At 32.7% G+C, this 21,513-nt stretch overlaps 1 protein-coding gene across 1 annotated transcript in view; it reads left to right on the forward strand.

Annotated features, from left to right (window-relative positions):
* Positions 1–21,513, forward strand: part of CDH8 (cadherin 8) — a 527,274-nt gene that overhangs the window by 136,560 nt on the left and 369,201 nt on the right. The window contains exon 3 of the mRNA XM_051975087.1: positions 13,157–13,451. Coding sequence (XP_051831047.1) covers positions 13,157–13,451 — 295 coding nt within the window. The remainder of the gene's footprint in view (positions 1–13,156; positions 13,452–21,513) is intronic.

Here is a 21,513-nt window from a genome sequence, read left to right on the forward strand (position 1 = left end):
TGAACTACCTTGATGCTTTCGAATAGGCTTCATATCCTCTTTCTAACAGATCTGAAATGGGAAAAAAAGAATATTATCACATCATCTTGTCACTACTCATTGACTAATATTTTCTCATCTCAAAGGTCACCTTGTCTTTGAAAGTCATCTTATAAGCGCAGTGACTAAATTTTACCAGCACAGGAGTTGGGTGGTCAGCTTTCAGACACCAGAAGCATCCCTTATCTCTTATCCTCTATGAACCCCCCAAAAGGACACATAATGATATTCATAGTATCTAATTCACAGAGCTGTTATGAAGAAAATATTTTGAACCTAGGACTCTTGTCCTAGTATGTAGTAGAGATGAGATGTTCACCTTAGCTTGCTAGAGAACAGACCTCCATGCCACTTTTTAAATGTCTCTATTCTGTATTTTCTTCTCTTAGAAAATTATATTCATTTTTTCCTACACTAGGAAATTTGGACTCTGTTCTTGGGTTCCATAGCTTTGATAACTTCATGCTGCCACACTCATCTCATTGTACTACCTTTTAGAACCTTTCCATATGTTTTCTTTCTTTTTTCTCCTATCATTGGAATAAAAATACTGTAAACCCAAGCTTTCTTAGATTTGTATCCCTCATATTTATCATTATACCTGACATAGTTAGGTCTCAATAAATTTTCTTTCTCTGTGTCTTGATCAGTATCTGTATAACTTGAAGTGTTATTAAAAATATGAATTCTTCAAATGAACTCTAATTTCCAAATAAAAATTGGACCAAAATTACAAAGGATTTGTTTTATTTCTTAATTTTCAAAGATAATAATAATGATGATGACGATGATTAATTTTCATTTATATTCAATCTCATTAATATTTCTTAAGCACTTGTTACAGGAATACTGTGCTAGGAGTTAGGGGATGTACTCAGATTAAATCAGAGTTGTCTCTGTTCTCTTGATGTTTGCAACCGGGGTATGGAATGGTTTATAGCATAAATCTATATAAACACAATTGCAAAGGAGAAATTGATAGGTCTGTAAAGAGTTCCGTAAGATAGGTCCATAAATGAAGATCTCTGGAAGTGCAAAGACAGAAATAGTGTATTTCCTTCCCTGTATTATATCTAGCTGGCCCCATACCCAGCTATGTTCTCTTTTATCTCAGTCATTTTCTGACCTGTAGTTCTGCTATCTTTTCCCACTCCACACCCCATCTACTTCTTGTTTAGATAACAGTAATCAAACCAACACTAGAATTGCTTCTAGAAAAGACATGCCAATTTACTTCCCTATTATTTCACTAAATGTCCCCGTGGTTTCCCAGACCAAAAAGAAAGCCTTCCCTGATCACCACTCCCTTATGAGGTGTCCCTGCTATTAGAATAGAAGCATATTATCCACAAGTTTACAGAGAGATGATCCTCTTAATTTACACACACACACATACACACACACACACACGCACACACACACAGATAGATAGAAACATATCTGTATTTACATACATATGAATTTTTGGACATGGCCATAAACAGATTTGTTTCTTTTTCTTATGACCATTTTCTCCCCTTACCTTTTATTTTAAAAATGGTGTAGATTATGTAAGGCAGGGTTGAGAAGGTCAGTTAGCAATAGTGAAGCAAATATATATATATAATTAATTTTTTTCTTTTAAATGCACAAAAAAAAATACAATGATGTTTAGAAAGAGACAGGTAGGATAATTTTAGAAGTAACATGGAATTTAATACTTTTTTTTTTAAGGAAGAAAGAAGCATTATGAAATTGAAAGACTAACAGTTAAGTATACAATTACTCGTTTTGCTGTAAATATGCAAATACTTTTGCATTCCCTTTTTTTGGGGGGAGGTAGTCAAGTCCAAATTGTTTTTAAAAAATCCTGTGCACATTATCTATCTTACTTTGCTTATTGCATATCTAGACCTCAACACAATGACTAACATACAAATATTTTCTTTAAAAATGTTTTTATTTACTAATTTCAAACTAAAAAAAGGAAAAGGGAAGACCTCATAGTGGTTGCGGTGTTCATATTGGATCTTAATTGACATCAGTTGAGAAGGAAAGATGAGTTACTCAAGGCATTGAGATAGATTTAAGAAAATCATGGACACAGGAAAGTATGGAATTTGAACAAGAAGATTATGCATATTCTTATCTGTCTCGAAGATAGGGAGTACACAGTTTGAAAAGTAGGCTGGAACCAGATGACATAGTCTAGATTGCCAAACTGAAGAATTTGAACTTTATAAACTAGGTAAAAGACAGCTAAAAGTATGGATGCAGAAGAAACTCATGGCAACACATTTTCTAACCATAGCTATCTCTTGGGATGCTTTCTGTCTGGGCCCTCTTTTCTATGCCTATACTACTGCACTGTTTCCTATTGGTTTCTTATTGCCTACAGAATGAAAATTAAAATCCTCTGTCTGGTATTCAAAGCCCTTCATACTGTCGCCTACATCTATCTTTACAGTCTTCTTACATCTTACTCTCCAACACATACTCTGCTCTTTGATCCATTCAGTGATACTGGACTCCTAGCTATTCCACAAACAAGAAGCTTTATCTTTCAACTTCAGTAATTTTCTTTTTCTAGATCCCTTCCTTCTCTCTTTTGACTATTGACCTCTTTGACTTCTTTTAAATCTCAATTAAATTCTCACCAGGAAGCCTTCTCCCAATCCCTCTTCCATCTAGCATTTTCCCTCTTTTAATTATTTCCTATTTATTTTCTCTAAATATTGTTTGTATATGTGTTTTTCCATGTTTACTTCCCTATTAAATTATAAGTTCCATGAGGTCAGGAATTGTTCTTTACTTCTTTTCCTTCTTTAAGTAACAGTACTTGGAACATAGTAAGCATTTATTGATTAACCAATTAATCAATTGAAACAGTACAGGTCCTTGAGAAGCTTACTTTCTAATGATATGAGAGAAAGTCTGTCATTAATGACATTCTGTAAGACACCATCTTCTGTTCTGCAGTACTTATGTAGGTTATCTGAATCAAACTAATTCTGTTTATAAACTAATTGCCATTAGCAAATAAGAATTTTATCTTTTTTTTTTTTTTTTTACTCTTATCAGGACTGTAGTTAACTAAGTCCTTTTGAAATATAAAGAACATGGAGAAAGCTTTCTCTAATCATTTTTTTTTTCCTCCCTTTTCCACAGTGCTACTGAACACCCTGCTGCTCATTGCCCTTTGGAATATGTGCTGAACATATTTCCTTATCTGTTTAAAATACATTTCGTTTTGCTCACATTTTGTTCCTGTTCTTTATCAGCCACATAAATGTGCTCACATTGGGTGCCAACAAATTGTGCACTTATGTTATACATATGTGGGCGTTGTAGTACCACTTGCTCAGTATTCTGGACTGCATACAGTGGCATTTTATAAATGCTTGCCAGATTTAATTCATTCATTGCACCTGGATAGATTACCCTAAGAATATGTCTTTAATTGGGATATTTTGTTATCATCTGCACAGTGGAATAAGATGAATTATTTTCTCATGATTATTATGATTCAGCCTCTACTCCTTTTAATAAAACAAAAAGCAAAAACTAGCTCTTAATCCTAGAATAGTAAACAGTAAAGGCGGGGACCAAATGGCATTGTTTTAGACTCAGGAAAAATGCAGTATTGTTATAAATCACTTCAATATATCATAATTTTATTTTATGAGTTTTATATTTGGTATATGCTCCTTTTAGCTTCACACTTATAAACTTTCCTAGTTCACTCAAGCATCCAATCTTCAATAAATGTGTACTCTCTTCAAATTATTTCCTACAGTGTCCATTCTACAGTGTGCATCAACAAATGTATTTCCCCCTTGAGTTTATTTCCTGAAGTGTGTTTCAGTGAATGTGTTCCTCCTTTTCAGCAGTTCACCTTGAACCACTGCTAAAGATATATTTCAGTGTGGTAGGGCTGCTAGAACCCCTAACTAACTTGTTTAATCCTCTGAGCCAAAAACTACAACAAAATAGTAGGAAGGAATCTGAGCCACTAGAGTGGCATATATTTTCTTACTCTATCAGAAAAAGAACTTGATAAATACTGATTTTTTTTCTTTATTCAGTATGTTATTCTGGTCCATGTTAAATTGTCATATTTTGTGTGTGTGTGTGAATGTGTGTGTGTAGTATGTATGTATATATGTGTTTGTCTTTCAAACTTTTAACTTGATATTCCAAATTCAGAATAAATATATTTATTTTCCTATTTTGGGATTTTCATTTTATGAATGAATATTATTTAGAAACACCTGAAAGAAATTTGGCCAGTACATGATGACAATTTTGTCTCTGGTCATTCATAGAACCAAAAAAAATAAGAGAGAGGGAAAAAATAGATTAGAAATTCTATATGTCCATTGTCCAGTAGTTGAGAGAGAACATAGTTTGCTAAGAACTTAGCAGTTTTTATACCAAACAAAACCATAAATTGTACTCATATTTAATGTACAATCACCATCTAATAACCAATGAGATGATATGTAATTGAAGGAATTAAACTTCATTTATATTGACATTCTCACTGTAATCCATGAGAGACATGCTGAATTTACATTTGAATGAGTGGGCAGATCACAGGTTCTCCTTAGAAAAGAATCTAAAGGAGTTGGTTTCATCATTTGGATGACGGCAAGAAAAAATACATTTTCATAACATATTTGAATCTTTTATAATATGCAATATTACATACAACAACAATAATAATAACAATTACAATAAGGTCATATCGGTAGCCTTTAATAGTAATGCACTGTCAGAAGAGTTAAGACCTATGTCCACAATTCATCTCTAGTGCTTACTATTGTTATGTGTTTCAACATGGCACTGAACTTTCCTGGATTTCAGTTTCTTCATCATGAAAATGGCAGAGTTCAACACTTGATGGACTCTGAAGCTTCTTCCTGCTCTTAGTTTTTGATCCTATGAAAATAGACATCTAAGAATTGATCATTTAATTTTAAAAGTCAATATAGTAACCAATATTCATTACAAAAGCTGGAAAAAATGAAAATAATTCTACTAATTATTTGACAAGATCTTCTAATACAAGTCAATACATGCCTTGATATTACTGAGGTGGTTACTTGGAAGGATGGCAGAAATTATGTTGGAAAATATGATTCTGTATCAAGAAATGAAATTCGTCAAAAGTTGGCAAACTATCCACAAATGTCATGGTTTTAATCTCTACATGATTTCTTCAAAGAAAGGAAGAAGGCTTTTTGACAAGGGAGCACCAAATAACATCACCAAAAACTAACAATGATGTGTGAAACAGACTAGTTATTATTGTGGGAATAGTTTCAGAATTAGTTATGTGTGCAGACAGATCATTGACTGTTTAGAAAAAAAGATCTGTTTAGAACAAAGATCAAAATAAATGACAATTTAGAAGGAACAATAAAAATAATAAGAAGAAATCAGATATGATTATAGCAGGTCTTACTGAAGACATCAGAATAGGATTGTTTCATTTTTGTTTTTGGAATCCCCCCTTTCTAACATAGAACCTATGTACCATTTAGAAAATCTACCCACTACAAAAAATAGGAAGTAAACAAAAATTAAGACACTAAATGTTACTATTTTTAAGGAGAAATTTAACTGAAGCAGAATAGTTAAAATAATGATGTTTAAAAACCTTGGAAATTGCCTCAAATCAACAAACACTTGATTTCATTGGATAAGTGGAGAAACCCTACAGACAAGGATAAAAGTGACTTAGTTTATGAGCTCATATTAAAAATATTATAAAGGCCTATGACTAAAGATTATAAAATGTAGATCATAATAAAAGAACAAAGCAGAGTAAATAGTGAAATAAGCCTTGAGAAATCAACATTTCTATAACAATTTTCCATTGTGAAATTATCTTCTTATAAGAACCTTAGAAGATGGGTGGCAAGAGAGATTTTATCCCATTTTACAGAGCAGAAAACTAAAACTCAGGGAAATGATTTGCCCATGATAACAGAGTTAGCAAGTAGAAGAACCAGGATTGAAATTCAAGTTACTCCTGATTTTAGTCCCAGTGCTTTTTCTGGTACATCACATCCAGAACATTGCTGAATTCTCTCCTAACAATGACTCTTTGGGATTCTGTGAATAGTTAGTTAATACTTATTTTAAGCAAGTAAAGCTGATTTAGGTTGTGTTAATCACTGCTAAACTCTGTTACCTTTCATAATGATCCTGATTCTGTACTGCCTGAGGCCTTTCATAGTAGATATTTAAGCATTTAGAGGCATTAAAATAATGTCATTGAGAATGGGGAATAGAAAGCTATACATTTGTGTGCTTTATTAAGAGTTGGACCTCTGCTGTTTGAAGGGTGTCCTATGTACCTCCATTGTGTGTTGGAAGGAGGTGGGAGTCCCTTTTATCCTTGTCAATCCAAGTCTGGACAGGTATAGTCAAATTCAGCTCATTTTTACCATCATGGTTGGTAGTAAATTGAGCACTTAGGGAGGCCCATTAAACACTTCAGGCCATTAGGGTGCCATTTGGTATATCACGGCTGCAGTACATTAAACTCTGTTCTCAGGATTCCTTTATGGCTTTGTGCAAAGGAGAAACAGGTGGCAGAAAGAAACGGTGAGTGCTTTTTTTGGAATAGTCCAAGTATATGTCTATAACACGGCCATGACTAGAGAGATTTGTGACATGCTTCCTCCATTTGAATGCAGTAACTCATATAGATTGCCAGCAGAGGCCCAGCTAGTATACTTATTAGACCCCAGGGGGAATCTCCAGAATGGTAAACAAAAGTTTCTCATCACATGCTTAAGCAAAGGGGAGAATCCAAAAAAATTATTGGGTGACTCTAGAGCTATAACTGTATTTCTATTAGAGAGGGATGGCAGAATAAGGAAGCAGAGGAGAAGAAACCTACATAAAATATGTCCTTGGGCATGATCATGATTGATGGCATAAAACAACCAGTACAGACAAATTCGGTCAGGAGAGTGGGAGTTAAAACCTCAAAGATGACTCAGACTTTGAGACACAAATACCAAGAGAAGGAAATATCCCTAGACACTCTAAGAGACCCGATGGTGAAGACCAACTTGGAGAGCAGATGTACTAGTGGTAGGACTGCACAACATAGAAAGCAGATTATCTGGTTGCTTCTAATTTAAGGTAATGAGAATTAACAACAAGGTACTATCCTCATTTCTTTTAAGTCTCTGTTGTAAAGCCCCACATTCCCTAATGACATATTTGGGTAAATTGGGAATGAATTTTAAATATTGATTTAAAAAATTTTTTAAAAAAATAACATTACCTTTATTACCTTTATTCCCAAAGATATTCCCTCTCTCTTACCTAGAGGGTTAATTACCCTTTATAACAAAGAAGGAGGAAGAGAAGAAAGAAACCAAAATTCAGTAAAACTAATCAATCTATCAGAAAAATCTTACAATATATGAAATGTCCATTCATAGACTACCACCTGTGCAAAGCAGAAAGCAAGATATATTTTCACACTTCTTTCAGGACCACTTTCAGTATCATTATAATAATTCAGAACCAAGTTTTTTGTTGGTGCTATTATTGTTTATTCCATTTTCTTTTCCATTTAAATCATTGTGTTTAATTTTGTTTTCTTCCTTACTTCACTCTGCACCATATAAGGAAATTTATAATGTTTTCCATTCTTCTCACAATTCTCTTTATTCATTATTTCCTACAAGTTATTACATTTATAATAATAATGATAACTAGGATTTAGCTAACACTTAAAAGTTTGCAAAGCACTTTACATGTGATTGAAGGTGATTTTCACAACTACTTTGTAAAGTTGGTTCTTTTATTATCTCAAGTCTAAAGATGAAACTGAGGCTAAGAAAGTTTCAGGGAATTTTCAGGGTCATTCAGCAAGTAGGTATCAAAATGAAATTTTAAAATTAGGTCAAGTCCAGTGCTCAGGTGTCAAAATTTGTTTAACTGCTCCCAAATTGGCTATCATTTACTTTGTTTCCTATTATCTATTACTAAATAAAATATGCTGCTATAATATTTGGGCATATAGGGGCCATTTATTTTTGTCTCAGTTTTCCTTGTGGTATTCTCTTAGCAGTGAGATGCCTGTCTCAAAAACTATGAAAAATTTAAGCATTTCCCTATCTCTCTGAACACTGAACCATCATTGTCTGCCTTTACAAAGTTGAGACATTAATTCTCCATTTGAGTTTTTCGGTTTGAGGGTTAACTTTTTCCACTGGGCGTTATTCCCTTTTTTCAATATTTTATCTTTCATTATCTAATTTCATTTGTGTAGCTCCCCTAAATTAAACACACCAGATTCTTAAGAGTTGCTTATAGGCATTTAAAGTTCTGATATTGATTTTCTCTTCTATATTGCTCGCTGAATGCTGGATTTTGAATCAAGAGAACCATGTTCAATCCTAGACTCTACCATTTATTGGTTTCATGAATTTCTAAAAGCCATTCAAACACTCTTCACTTTAGTTTCCTCATCTTTCCATGGAGATAACAATCTCAAGAGAAATTTTTTTAAGCTTTTCAGCAGAAGAGCATTTAGCATAGTGAAAAGAGCATAGCAATAAAAGTTAAAAACATGTGTATTCAAATCTTGCTAATGAAAGAGACTAAGTCCCATGGAATCTTTAACAAATTCTTTCAATCTCCCTGGATCTTATTTATTTATTTATTTTTGCTGAGGCCATTGGGGTTAAGTGACGTGCCCAGGGTCACATAGCCAGGAAGTGTTAAATGTCTGAGACCAAATTTGAACTCGGATCCTTCTCACTTCAGGGCTGGTGCTCTATCCACTGTGCCACCTAGCTTCCCCTGGATCTTATTTTCTTTACTTGTAAAATGTAGATAAGGATACAAACCTCAAAGATGCAACAAGATAACATATAGAGAGACAGGTGGTTCGCAAACCTTAAATTTTGATAATGATATCTGCTATATTATTAAATGTTTAAGAAATGTTACCTCTTATTTTTTTAAAGTAATAATAGTGACAAAGAATCTTAATGCTATGAATAGTCAAGCTTAGAGTGAGGAATGCCAAAGTTCAAGTTCTTGTCCAGAAAGGCTATTTGGCCATGTAGAACTTAATGAATTTCTTATCATGATGATGATAATAATAATAAAAATAAGAACCACTCTATACAATGTTTTTTTTTTTTTTAAATACAATGTTATTTTTAAAAGTTCCTCCTTTTCATTCCATATAAAATATATAAATTCAATTCTTGGGGTATATATGATAATGGAATTCACTCCTGATACTCCAAGTTAATTTACAAATTTTAAATATTTGAAATGCAGGGGTACTGTCTACCCAAGGAATCAATGAATTTGCATCCTAAGGTGAAGGTGGGAGGACTGCATAATTTAGAATTGAGAAAACCTAGAAAAATGGAGAAGCAAAGTAAAAGAAGCAACAGCTGGTTTGTATATAGTGGGAAGTGTTGGAGTATCTAGAGGTAGGGCCTTGGGTGCTTAGTCAAGATTACAAAATTCAAATATAATCTTTTCTTTTTATAAAGAAACTAGATGATCAAACATTAAGCCATTTATAATATCATCAATATGAATGTACAAATTTTAAAGAATTCTTTACTTGTACTCAGATATAAAACATAGTAAATAACATAGTAAATAATAGAAATGGGCCTGAAGTCAGGAAGACTCCTATTCTTGAGTTCAAATTTGTCCTCAGACACTTATTAACAGTGTGAACCTAGCTAAGTCACTTATCCCTGTTTGCCTCAGTTTCTTTATCTGTAAAATGAACTGGAGAAGGAAACTGCAAACCACTCCAATATCTTGGGCAAAAACAAACAAACAAAAACTCCCAATTAGGTCAGAAACGAATTAACCAAAAACAACTTACTTTCATTATGCTCTTTGAGCCTAACAACAATCCTGTGAGGTATAAATTGTAGATATTATTGTTTCTATTTTCTGGATGAGAACATTGAAGCTTAAAGGAGTTAAATGAATGACATACAATCACTTCACCAGAAACTATCAGGAGCAGATCAGTAGGCTGCCGTTTGGTGTCTTGCATTGAATTTATACTCTATTTGCATCCACTATTGCATGCACTATCCCACACTACCTTTATTTACTTCATTTTTAATTTATGGAATAAAAGAAGTGTTGGATCTTTATAAACTGCTAACTCATTAGAAGTATAAAGAAGTATATAAATGAAATTGAAACTTTTGTAAACTGTCTTCAAGATGCTTTCAAGTTTCATATTTTTATAACATCAATTTATTATTTGGGGGGGCATTATTTTCAAGTTTTATTTCAAAATTATCTCTCCTGACTCCTTCTTAAATTGCCAAAAAGGCAAATAACAATTATTTCAATTATTAAATGGTCAAGGATTATGAATGGATAACTTTTAGAAGAAAAAGTTAAAACCATCTATAGTCATATAAAAATGTTCTAAATCACTATTGATTAGATAAAGTTCAAAGTAGAACAATTCTGAGGTACCACTTCATACCTCTCTAGCCAAGGTGACAGGAAAAAATCACAGCAAATGTTGAAGGGAATGTGGGAAAACAAACACATTGCTGGAGGAGTTATATACTGATCCAATTACTCTGGAGAACAATTAGGAACTATGTCCAAAAAAGGGGGCTATCAAGCTGCATACCTGTCATGTAGCAGTACTGGGTCTATATCCAAAAGAATCATCAAAGAGGGAAGAGGACCCACATGTATAAAACTGTATCAGTTATTTTTGTGGTGTCAAAGAACTGGAAAATGAATCTATGTCCATCAATTAGGGAATGACTAAATAAATTATGATATGTGAAAATAATGAGATATTATTATTCTATGAAAAATAACTAAGAAACTAGTTTTAGAAAGGCCTAGAAAAATTTATATGAAGTAATGCAATGAATGAAGCAAACAGTATCAGGAAGACATTGTACACAGCAACAGTAGAATTGTGTTATGATTCACTATGATAGACTTAGTTCTTCTCAATGGTTTAAGTGATCTGAGGCAATCTCAATAAACTTTGAATGGAAAATTCCAGCCGCATACAGAAACCTATGGAGACTGAAGGTAGATCAATACATACCATGTTCATTTTTTCTCTTTTGATTTTTTTCTCATGGTTTTTCTCTTTTATTCAGATTTTTTCTCTCCTAATGTGATTCATATGGAAATATATAAAAATAAATTTACATGTATAACCAAAACTAATTGTTTTTACATTTAACTGGGGAAAGTAAAAAATAAAAATGGAATATTATATCAATTATACAATTTCCATATTAGCTATATTTCATTAAAATTTCAGAAAAAATCAAGAAGAAAAAGAAATTAAGATAATTATGCTTTAATTTACACTGAGCTCATCAATCCTCTCTTTGGAGGTGGATAACATTTTTATTTCAACATGAATTTTTTGGAATTATCTTAGATTTTTGCATTGATCAGAATAGCATGTCTTTCATAATTAATCATTACGACATTGCTGTCATTTTCACAGTGTTTTCAAGCTCCATGTTTTCTTTGTCAAGGTAAAAAAAAAAGATTTGCAAATCATAAAATGACAAGAAATATATTTGAAATTATTTGATTCCCTGCCTTTCCTAATTCATTCTGCCTTCTCTTCCCACCCCCCAATACACTGGACCAAAAAACTGAAAGTTAGCTATTGTACAGTCTTCCAAATTAAAATCTTGTGACATGGAAAACAAAATGGCACACACATCATTATTCTGACAATATTCTGCTTCAGAATTATTCACAGGCATCATCTCTCAAGGGCTTCACTTTCATAATTCTGACTGAAAGAGATTTTTGGTATCATAGCACTCAAGATCTAAATTGAATTTCAAAACTAACATCTCCCAATCAGAATAGTGGCAGGTATTGTTGAATAATTTGAAAGCAATGGTCCACCCTCGCAAGTATCACCAAGATAAATGCAAATAAATCCCAAAGCAATTGAAATTGCTCAGCTGTTATTAGAGTATATTAATCTGTAACCTAAATTATTTTTATGTAATAGGAATGACTTATATGTGAATGGAAACCATCCATTAGTGATATATTATTCAAATATTCTTTTTAATAAAAATGCTAATGGACATGTTAAATATGTATATAAATTAAAATGATCATAAATTAGGATTAATATATTAAATGAATTAAAATCCCATACTCATTAAGATAAAATAACATTTCAATATTTATTCTTCTTAATAAATTGAATACAATAAAAGAAATTTAAACATTACATAAATATTTGCTATAACCTGATAATTGAGTTTAAGGTGGGGGGATTCAAAATAAACTATAGGAATATATCTGGTTTTACTTTGTTATTTAGATAACTCTTTCTTCTTATTCATTGAAATCCTAAACAAAATTTTAAATGACAAATCAGGAAAAAAGCCTGTTTGGAGTAAAAACAAAACAAAACAAAAAGGACCCTGAGGGAAGGTTGTATTTTGAATTTCTAGATGCTCCCACACATTATTTTTGTTTCTTTTCTTGTTCAGGTTTTGAATGCCAGGAAAAGAAAATTTTAGTTGTAAGAACTGGATGAGTAACTGGACTAAACTCTTTATATGTGTATTTGAGCAATGGTTTCAATTACTAACATAGTTTATGGAGACAACTTTTTACTACAACACCCATTGGAATTTTAGGCTATGGCCTTTCTTCTTCTTCTTTCCCAAACAGTGGCAAGGGAAAGTGATCATAAAAAAGCCTAACCTGGCAAAAGTCACATCAAAGGCAATAATGTGAGAATCTGTGATCTGGTTAAGTAGGGATGTTAATCAACTATTTGAATAGAATGATAATTCCTCAAAAGATATAATTAACAGGAAACATTTAAAAATATTATATATATATATATATATATTATACCAACTGCTTTTTTAAATATGCAGGCTCATTAGGTACTGATGATTACAATCCATTTTGATTAGTATGCATACAAATGCATCATCTTTTTGTGCATGTAAACTGAAATAGGGATTACTGGAACAGAGATTAAAGTACAAAAAGGATAACTGAAGAAAAACATGATTAAGTTGCTACAGAGCAAAGCTAGATGCTGCTTCCTCACTAACAAAATATTAATTTGTTATTTTAGCTCCACACTGACTTGGATCCTGGAAGCAAAAAAATCAAGTACATTCTATCGGGAGATGGAGCTGGGACTATCTTTCAGATCAATGACATAACAGGAGATATTCATGCTATAAAAAGACTTGACCGTGAGGAAAAGGCTGAATACACACTAACAGCTCAAGCAGTCGATTGGGATACAAACAAACCTCTGGAGCCTCCTTCTGAATTCATTATTAAAGTTCAAGACATCAATGACAATGCACCAGAGTTTCTTAATGGACCATATCATGCTACCGTTCCAGAGATGTCCATTTTGGGTATGTATGCATGAAAGTATAAAGAGCTATTAAAAGTCACCCATTAAAATAGCTTCTTACATGAGTGAGGGTTTGTTGATGAATAAAAGATATTTATGACTGTCTTCTCCCCGATTTGCATTTTCAAATTCCCTTTTTGTAACCCAGTTCAATAGCTTTAGTCCCCCAGTAATAGAAGCTGAACAACAGTTACATTAAAATATCTTTCCTGACACAACTATACTTCAAATAAGTTGAATTTATATTTTATTCATGCTGGTGTAGTTAGAGTATTGTTACTGAGGCGGATTTATCAAGATTTGTTCCAACATGCTAGGCTAATCCTGTTGATATTTGCTTGCTGGCTAATTATTTATTTGTGTATATTCACATGCAGATGTAGCTCTTACACACTTGGAGAAAGTCTACATTGAACGTCATAATCCAAAAACAGGAGATTGAGCTGGAGACTAGACACAGAAAAGGAGATTAGTCAATTAACAGTGGCTTTAAGCCAGTGACTAGATAAACTACTTTGTGAGCATCTTACAAATTATTTTAACTAAACTTCAAAATGGCTAGCCAACCTGAGTACAAAAGTAAAATTAAAGAAAAATCCTTTTAGATATATAAGAATAGGATCTATTGATTTCAAAAGCCATCCATATTAAAAATATGAGACAACTAAATGTAATATAAAACAATAGCATAATTATAGTAGAGCCCATTCATGTGTGGGTAGCAAAGTAATAGGTATTTAATTCAATTTGATTCAATTAATATTTATTATCTATGAAGTTCCATGTTAATTAAATGAGTTACACACATGAATATGATGCAGCATAATCATTGTTCTCAGGGAGTAGTGTGGAAAAGAATACGCAATAAGGGCAAAGGAAATTTATATAATGAATTGAGGATGAGACAAATAACCTCCATTAAGTGAATCAAGGAAGTCATAATGGAAGAGGCATAAAGTTGCATGTGGGAGGAAGTGAGGGACCTCAAAAACTAAAGGTAGGTATAGTCATGTGAAAAACAGATGTGAATAAATGAGTATGACTAGAACACAGATACTAAAGTGCACATATATAGTATATGATAAGAATGAAAAAAGAGTTTGGAATCATATACAAAGTCATAAGTATGATTTATTTAGTATTAAAAATAATGTGTTAAAAAATGGAAAGTCCCTGATGATTTTTGAGTCAAAGTGTGACATGACAAAGTGAGACATTTAAATTTCACCAATCAATTAGGAAGTAATTAGTAAATTATTCATTTTCTATTGCTTTGGATACTAGTATTCAGGTATTGTGAGAGTGAAGGGAACAGAAATATTACAAATAATCCTTGATTTCTAGATATTCATAGCATATTTGTGGAGTCAAAACTTGGGAATATAAAATGATTAGTGATGGCATACAAAAATTTAAGGACATAATGGTATCATATTTGAACTAATTATACCTTTTCTCCCTAAAAGCATACACATATAATTTATATAAATATATAACATGAATATATGTATATGTATGTATATTTGTATGTATCTATTTAGAAAGTTTCTTTTTTGTCTACTTTCACTCTAAATTTGAGGTTAAAATAAAAATATGACATTAGCCCATGAGAGGCTTTTAAAAAAAAAAATGTAGCTGGAATCAGTAAACCTGAATAAACTAAAAGGTAGAGCATACACTAGAGCCCTTTGTGACCTTGAACTTTTTTTTTTTTCTATTGACCTTTCTCTTATATGGACTCAAGGACTGCTCCTTTAGAAGTTATTTCTAATAGCTCTGTATGGTGCAAGATGTAACTCAGCAGAATAATCTTCACTGGACAGGTATATTTGGCAGTGCTAATAGCAATAGTTCCAGAAGCAAGGGACAAGAAAAGGTGACAATTCACATGAGATAACAATCTTCCTTTTCATAAGATTATCATTAGATAGCAGATAGAGATAGGAGGTGTATTACAAATTTGGAAGCAAATTTAAGAGGTCAAGATTCTAAAGGGAAAGCTGACAAGTTCAATTGCAAGTTCTAATCTATATATTTAATAGAGTTTGGGAGTATGGAAAATATACACAAGTATATTTGTACGTATGCATATTTCACTTAATTTGCATTATGTCATACCTAACAATCTCCCCAACATTTGGTGTTGGCTGTTGTACCCTAGAAGTTCCAAATAAATTTCCACTGTGGACAGCTCCATTTTAATGTCTGGAATTTCCTATCCAGGAAATAACTTCATTCTTATGAAATATCTAAATCTTAAGCAGCTTTCTTTATCTAATTTGGCCTCAGTTTCCTTATAAATAAGATTAGTGTAATGAGTTGAGGCTCGAGTTGATGCATTGAGGTCCCAAGCACATGAGGCTAAATAGTAATTGGACCATACTCTATCAATATATATGCTTGGAGAAAGAAAGGCCCCCGCCCACTCTTTGTGCAAGTCCTGATGTGTTGTATAGGAAATGATGATTTTGGTGGGTGGAGATAGGGGAATGGAGAAGGAAGCAAAAAGAGAGGCTGCTGACTGGCGTCTTGTTACAGCTGCTTGCATTGCTATTGCGACTGCCCTTCACCTCTGATCCCCCTTTCACCTGCAATCCCCCTTCACCTCTGCTGGCTGGCTTCCTGTCTCAGCTGTCCATATTGCTATCGCAGTCCTTCTTTACCTCTACTGAGAATAAAGATTGAAGATTTTCCCCTTAACCTGAATTCCTGACTCCGGCTGATTTTAAATACGCTGTCATCACATTGTTAGACTAAATAATTTCCTAAAGTCTTTACCATCTCCAGGTATTTTTGGTTCTTTCTTGTAATAATTTCCAGTTTGCAAATAAGAAATCTTAAGCTTGTGTGGTCTGGCAACTGATTTTGAAGGGTGGAGGAAAAGAATAGGTACTGACAGCAAAATTAAAATACAAGCTAGGAAAGAAACTTATTGTTGAAAGAAAGGAGGACATAAGAGGGGCAGTTGGGATGGTGATTCCATATGATTTGGAAACTGGTAAGCGTCTTAGAGATCATATAGTACAGGTCTGTTGCTGTTGTTGTTGTTGTAACAGATGAGGAAACTATGAAAATCTAAGTAACTCATTCAAGTTACATTGATAGCAGATGGCAAAGCCAGGAGATAAATTCAAATCTTTAGATACTAAATCCAATTTACCACCTTACCACCAATTGAAGCTTCAAGAATTAATGGTAGCTCTCAATGAATTGTTCAGATTCTCATCACTGAAGTTCATGTTGGTTAAAGAGCTTTTTTTTTTTTTTTTTTTTTTTGTATTTTGAAGCATAAATCATAAATCTTCATGTAAAACTGCTTTTTTTAAATAACATGATTATAAACTCAGAGCCAACTAATGTTGGTTCCATCCATTGAATATATTTAATAAATATACATGGAAAAAGAAAAACCCATATGAATTTTAAGACACTTGCATGCTCAGAAAAATAGTTTGAAAACAAAAGAAGAAATAAAATTTCTCTATGACAGCTACATCATCTAATTAGATCACTTCTTTGCGTTTTATTTTTATTTATTTGTTGTATGCCCAGAGTCACACAATTATGGAGTATTTGAAACTGAATTTGAACTCAGGTCTTCCAGAGCCAGGATTATTGTTCTATCCTAGATAATTTTTTTTTTGATATGATAATTGCGATTAAATGAGATCAAGGTCAAGTAGCTGGTAAATGTCAAGTGTCTGAGGCTATTTTTGAACTCAGGTCTTCCTGACTTCAAGGCTGGTATTCTATCCATTCTGCCACTTTGTTGCTCCCTAAATAACTTCTTCATATAAATAAAAGAATGAATAAGACATATAAACAACTTTTTTTTTATTATTGTTACATTGCTTCTGATGGAGTTTTCTGCCAGCAAATGGATTGGTTTGCTATTTCTTTTTTCATTTTATAGACAAGGAAATTGAGATAAAGAGCACTAAGATCTTTCCAGAGTCTTACAGTTTGTTAGTGTTAGAAGCCAGATTTGAATTTGAGTCTTTTTGACTCCATTCCCAGTGCTTTATCCACTGGGTCACCTACCTACCCTGTAACAATTTTACCTAAATTCTTTCTTCCTTTTTGTGATCCCTCTACTATAATGGATTCTGAGTTTTCTTTTTCTTTTCCAGAAATATTTCATTCATATAATCCCTGAGACTGTATACACAAACTAAACAAATACGTAAATAAACAGAAATATCATTCAGACCTGTTTAATTTTAGAGAAGCTTAATCTGGGAATAAGAAAGTTTTTCCAGGTTTTCTCTAAAGACTTGTGTTCAAACATTTATACAATCACATCTGTTATCTATTCACGATAATGTGGATTAAAAATATTTACTATTTTACTAATAAATATAAATTATTTCTTTAGTTTACCATGAAGGTGAATATGATGGTGTCAACAGCTATCATGTTTTCTCCCTTGTTTCTGCTCTTCTCTTCTTTCTTTTCTTCTTCTCTTCCATTCTTCTCATTTCTACATCTTCTCCTCATCTTTGCTTTTTGATTTTTCATCTTCCCTTCTCCTTCAGAAATGCCAATTTCTACACATATTAGCCCTAGAGGTTGACTTTCACATAAATATATATATATATATATATGTATATGTATATATATATATATAAAATACACAAATATATATTTATATATATATGTATTCATTACATAAAAATTAAGAATAATTATATCTTAAAATTGCCAGTATTAAATTGAAATATATTTGATGACCAACAGTTATCTGCCATTTATAAGCTCTCAGAACAAAATATATACCTATATGTGCTTAAATGGCAGCTGAACTGTTTTAGAAATATATTAAAAATTTTAACATCACAATTTTCATGAAAGTTATATCAGTATCACTTGTTGAAATACCATACCCTAGTACAGTAAAATTATTGATTCTGTGAAGATTTATTGACATTTGATTTTGGAGCAAGGGTGATAATCTAGCACAGTTGGGTTTCCTTTCCAATTGTATTTTCCCCAGATTTGTTATCTACTAGTCACTCCAAATGAAATTGTTCTATGCATCTTAGGTTCCAATGTCAGTGTTTTTCACCAAAAAATAAAATTAAGTTGTTAATCATTTTAAAATTATATAAGCACAAAAATATAATGTAAATCTTGTTTCAGATGTTCATTTTGTTTTGTTTTTCCTAGTTATTAATAAGAAAATCAAGCCTAGCCAACCACCCAAGGAAACAAAAAAACACTATCCAAACCATAACAACACAAACAAGATTAAAAAGTGATTTGGCTAAATAAAAGTTGATATTTAATGTTTGCTTCCTTATTTTATCATCTCTTCTCATTATCTTATGAGGTTCTTGAGGTCAGAGACATTGTCATATTTTCTCATTGAGGTAGTGTAGCATAAGGGACAAAGACTAGTCTTTTATACAGGAAACCTAATTTGAACTTTAGCCCCCATACCAACTGTGTGAATAAAGGGATGAATGAATGGTTAGATGAAAAGTCATTTATTAAGCACTTACCCAGTTTTAATCACATGCTAAGTACAAAAGACACAAATACAAAAAAAAAAAAAAAAAAAAAGCAAGACTTTTCCTTATTCTGGAAGCTGCTCATCACTTTTCTAATCTGCCATATGAAGGAAATGATAACTTCTCCAAGTTCTTAGAAGGTAGGATTTCAAAACCTGAATTACTATTTTTATATTCCAGAGCCATCTATCTGGCTTTATTTCAAGGACCTTGGAGGACACACACACACACACACACACACACACTCTCTCTCTCTCTCTCTCTCTCTCTCTCTCTCTCTCTCTCTCTCTCCAGAACAAAACAAAACAAACAAACAAACAAAAAAGCAAAGAAACAAGCAAACAAAAAAACAACAACTTTGATAGGTCTGTGATCACATCAGTGTGGGAACTTCCTTTCTTAGTGCAGTCCATCCATTTATCCATCAATTACTATGTAATGCCAATCTGAAAGTGCTAGTGTATATGCATAGCCCTTGTTGGAGTTGTTATTTAAGCTGCATTTGAAATGTCAATGTGTAAAGGGCTGGAACTCTGGAATCATGGACTTGAATGAAAGACAGCAGGGTGCTTATAGTTAAGTACCTGCTCAGCATGATTGGTGGGGTAATGGTTCTCTAGTTAAACATGTACTTAATGTGATATAATGATGGAATCACTCTAGTTAGCATATACTTAGTGTGATATGGTGATGTAATGGCTACAGTTGGTACATGCTCAGTTGCTTTTAGTGATGTAATCTTACTGAGATATTTAAGGGCTGAGAGGACTGGGAACTGGGAGTCTCAGACACAGAGGAGACACAGAAGGATCTCAGACACCAACGTGAGAGAAGATTCCAGACTCCAGACTCCATACTCCATCTTTGACCAGCCTGGTGGTGACTCTCCTGCCTTCATCACTTCTCCATCTAAAGACCAAGGTCTATCAAGAGATCCTTCAGAAAACTAGTCTGGACATTACATCAATGTTACAGATTACTTCCAAAAAAGAAACTCTAATAATGCAGATCAGTACCACTATATACTCTTAGGGAGTTCACTCAGACACTAGGAGACTCTAGCTGCCACAATGTATCAAAGGACAACTGAAGGTGGTAAATTCTTGACTCAGTTCTCAGTCTAGGATATCTCTCTAGATGCTGTTATGATTCTTATTTTTATTATTTTGGGTATATCATCCACATTCTTCTTCAAATTCTCCACAGAAGTAAATGTTCCTTTCCTCTAAATCTTTTGGTCTTGTGGGGATTCTATTGAAGCATGGGAACTGTCCATCAGTTATCCTTTGCTCTTAAAAGAAAAATATGATTTTTCTAGTTAGATGTTTTTATGATATCTGTCATGCTACTCCTATAAAATTATTTGTTGGAATTATGTTGCAGACTTCTCACATCCCTGTAAACCATTTAATCTTTGGATGATACTTAACTACTTCTTTGTAGAATGTCTTTGTGCATAGTTCATAGACAGTTGACATAACCAGAAAAAAAACAGTTTAGAAATATGCAACTTCATTTTAGGGGAAAATACGGGATCATTAAAATCACTTCACAGTTACACAAAGGCTCTCTAGCCTGTTATCCTCCTACTGTTCAAATTTGGGTCCAGGATTATTATCCACATGTAGGGTCTCTCCAAGAGACATGTACTAATGAAGCAACTCTATGGGTTGTCCTCCAGCTCAATAGTCATTCTTCATCCACTTTGGTTTTTCTAGGGTAATAATTAAGCTGAATTCTCTTTGAGTAATTACATATCTCATTTAGGAGACTTAACAATGTTTTGGAGATTGACAAAATTAGTGTGGTATTACAAGATACCATTGAGAGCAAATCTATTTTCTATTTGGACTTTGCTCTAACCAGAAAGAATCTTTGGAAGAGACAAATTATACTGGCAAACATAGGAGTCACACATTATAACTTAACAAATGCTTATGAAATTGAATTCAGTTGATCAACTTCTGAGTCCTCATATAAATAAGAATAACACCATTGTTCAAATAACTATATAAGGTTCAGTAATTCATGTCTTCTGGTTGGATCACAGAAAGGATACTTTAGTTACTTCCAAGGAAAAAAATTTGGTTTATGCTTAGTTTTAATGTGCTTTTGTTATCAATAAAAATCATCACTATTTAATTTGATTTAATCCTAAATTTTGGGATTCCCAATGCCATCATGAAAAACCTGAAATGCTGAATAAATTTGCTTGGTGATTCCATCTTCATTTAAAGTAGAGTTTCTTAAGCTGGCATATATGGGCTACCAAGTTATCTAGTGATAAATTTCTGGAATTCTATAAGCTTAAATGGGAAAATAAGCTTTATTTTTTGCAAGCTTCTAAGTAAAATTTAGCATTACCTTCAATTATTTATTTTAGAGAAAATTTTATTTATTTTAATTTTAAGAGTTAAGAACTAAAAACAACTCTTTAATATGTATAACAGCAAAACAGGCAAAAAGGGGCAGAAACAGAAAGACAAGAGAGAGGCACACACAAAGGCATAGATCATTGGTCCATTTTGGATAACCTAATGGATAGAATAATAG

The sequence above is a fragment of the Antechinus flavipes genome, chromosome 2 (genome assembly GCF_016432865.1).
Source record: "Antechinus flavipes isolate AdamAnt ecotype Samford, QLD, Australia chromosome 2, AdamAnt_v2, whole genome shotgun sequence".
In the NCBI taxonomy this organism is placed as follows: domain Eukaryota; kingdom Metazoa; phylum Chordata; class Mammalia; order Dasyuromorphia; family Dasyuridae; genus Antechinus; species Antechinus flavipes.